We start from the raw sequence: 2,445 nt of genomic DNA, 5'->3' as shown, positions 1-2,445 counted from the left end.
TGAAGAGATGGGATGGTTAAGAGACGGATAAGAGATAGCGTTGCGGATGGCCTAAATAGAAGACGGGGTAAGAGCATCAGCAATGGCGGACTTCCGCGCGGATGTCAGAACGGCGTGCGCGACGTCCGCACGGGACGTCCGCCATTGTGCAATTGTTCAACGGATATGGACGTTCGATACGGACACCGCATGTCCGCGCATTTTTGCTGACGTCCATCGCGACGTATGTCGGGACGTCCGCCATTGCGTTGACTCCCACGGACGTCGGCGCGAAATTCCCGATTTGTGCATTAAATTTTTTTTATATTTATGTAATTTTTTATGTATTTTTTTAATTAAGTATGTTTTTTTAAATAAAGTGTTCTCATTTTCTCCATATTTGTGTCGAAATTTTACTTTCGTAAATTGCGTAATTCTGTAAATTCTTAAATTGGTGAATTTTTTTAATATGGGAAGTCAGTCGGGATGTCCTTGGGGATGTCCGCCACTGTGCAGTGAGATGCCCGTATGACGTGGATTCCATAGTGAGAAGTCCGTGACATGAGGTGTTTTTGGGATGTCCGTAGGGATGTCCAACGGGACATCCGCACCACAGGGGATGCCCTAAGATAGCGCAGTCAATCTGTCACAAATCTGTCAAAAAGTATTCACATTGTAACCCTAGTGTCACTCTCTCTCTCCACACACGCGCACACAAATACCCTCACCTCCCTCCCGCCACCTCTCCCCGCCGCCACCACCACCAAATTCACCTCACTCTGTTTTTGCCTGAATTCATTTCCAGCAATTAATTCGCCCGCATAACTTTGCTTGTATTCCCAAGTAAGGAAGGAGATGGGGGAGAGTGATGGCAGCATTACTGATCAATTCGATAGCCACAACGACGTCGTTGTCGGCGCCCCCTCCAAGTCGCCGTGGAAGACCCCTGCCGCTGTTTCTCCAGCTGCGGCCTCTGATTCTGAGTCCTGGCCCGCGCTTGGCGACGCGCAGCAGCGCCCCAAGTGCAACGGGGTTATCGATTTCAACTCCGCCAAGTCTCCGCCAGCTCAACCACACGCTGATGTTAATGGTGGTGAACCTCCGCTTATGCAGCCGGTGAGTGTTGTTGCTTCGCTGCTTCTTAATTTCATTTGTATCTCTCTCTTGTGCTTTTGCCTATGTAACTATCAATGCAGGTTGTTTTAGTCCAAATTTGTTGTCTCATTTTGCATGCAGTCTGATCGGGAATCGATATTATATAAAGTATGAACATCGGAAACAATACTTATATTGTGAAGTGATGAATCATTTTGTAAGCATTTGAGGTTTCATTATCAAATATAGCTGATAATGAGGCGATATGAATATATAGTTGCTTATTTTTAAGTTGGAAAATGGTTAAATGTATAATAAATCCTTTTAGTCCAACAAGAACAAGTTTTCTATTTCTAGTGTAGCAGAACTTTTTGTTAACATTGCGGTGAGTTGAGCTATTATGGGCCAATGTTAAAAAAACTTCTAAAAAAACTACTCCCTTCATCTCACCTTACTTGATGCATTTCTTTCGAGCACATGATTTAAGAAAATGGTGTTTAGTGAGTTGGTTGAGTCATGAGTGAGATAAAACAGGAGAGACCAGCTTTGCTTTGGATTGGAATCTCTCACATAGGAATGTTATAATTTTCTGCTCTTTTAAAAAGCTAGCCAAGTAAATACACATATATTATAATTAGTTATTGCAGCAGCTTCCCTGATAGTTATTTGCTGGTCTTTCAGGCTCCAGAGCAGCAGAAGTTCCATGGACGAGGTAATATCAGATCCCCCCGGAAGCCCACTTATCAACATAAAACTGGTCCCAAGCACCATGGCCCAAATGGTGCATCTCCATTACCTGTGCCCTTACCCATTTATTCACCACTTTTTCATGCTATGGTTCCCATTCCCCCTAATTCAGCTCCTGGTTACCCTTATCCATTTCCTCCTGGAGGTTTTCCCAGAGTTGATGGTCGTTTGGTAAAGCCTGGTGGTGATGCTACTTCTAAACCCTTTGTTCCTCCAGCGAATGGGGGCATCCAGTCTTCACCACATGCTAATTCTAATGCTCATGATTCCAATTCTGTTGAAAGAAAGCCTAATGTAAAAGAACAGGATGGCCAAATGAATCCTTCGTGGAATAATCAAAGGCCAGCTGGTTTTAACAACAACAACTTCCATTTGCAACAAACGATGGTTCCGAGACCTTTCATAAGACCTCCATTCCTTGTCCCTGCAGGCTTCATTGATGGAGCAAACTTCCAAGGTATATGAATTAATTAAATATGATGCTGCCAGTATGTGATAATTTTTATCGCATAACAAGGTTATCTGTTGTACAGGTCCTCCAGGAACTGTATATTATTTTCCTGCCCTCCTTCGGGCGCTGTGAGAGTACCGTACCCTCCAGTTTTTGTTCCACATCCTTCGAGC

At 44.0% G+C, this 2,445-nt stretch overlaps 1 protein-coding gene across 1 annotated transcript; it reads left to right on the top strand.

Annotated features, from left to right (window-relative positions):
• The first annotated feature begins 681 nt into the window (after positions 1-681).
• LOC121790723 (la-related protein 1A-like) lies at positions 682-2,445 on the top strand. Its single transcript, XM_042188864.1, has 3 exons — positions 682-1,095; positions 1,756-2,278; positions 2,355-2,445. The coding sequence occupies exons 1-3, from the start codon at positions 835-837 to the stop codon at positions 2,402-2,404; spliced, it is 834 nt and encodes a 277-aa protein (XP_042044798.1). The 5' UTR covers positions 682-834; the 3' UTR covers positions 2,405-2,445.

This window comes from Salvia splendens, unplaced genomic scaffold, assembly GCF_004379255.2.
Source record: "Salvia splendens isolate huo1 unplaced genomic scaffold, SspV2 ctg598, whole genome shotgun sequence".
Classification (NCBI taxonomy): Eukaryota; Viridiplantae; Streptophyta; class Magnoliopsida; order Lamiales; family Lamiaceae; genus Salvia; species Salvia splendens.
Note: the sequence above shows the minus strand (reverse complement) of the source record. Positions and strands in the feature narration are given on the sequence as shown.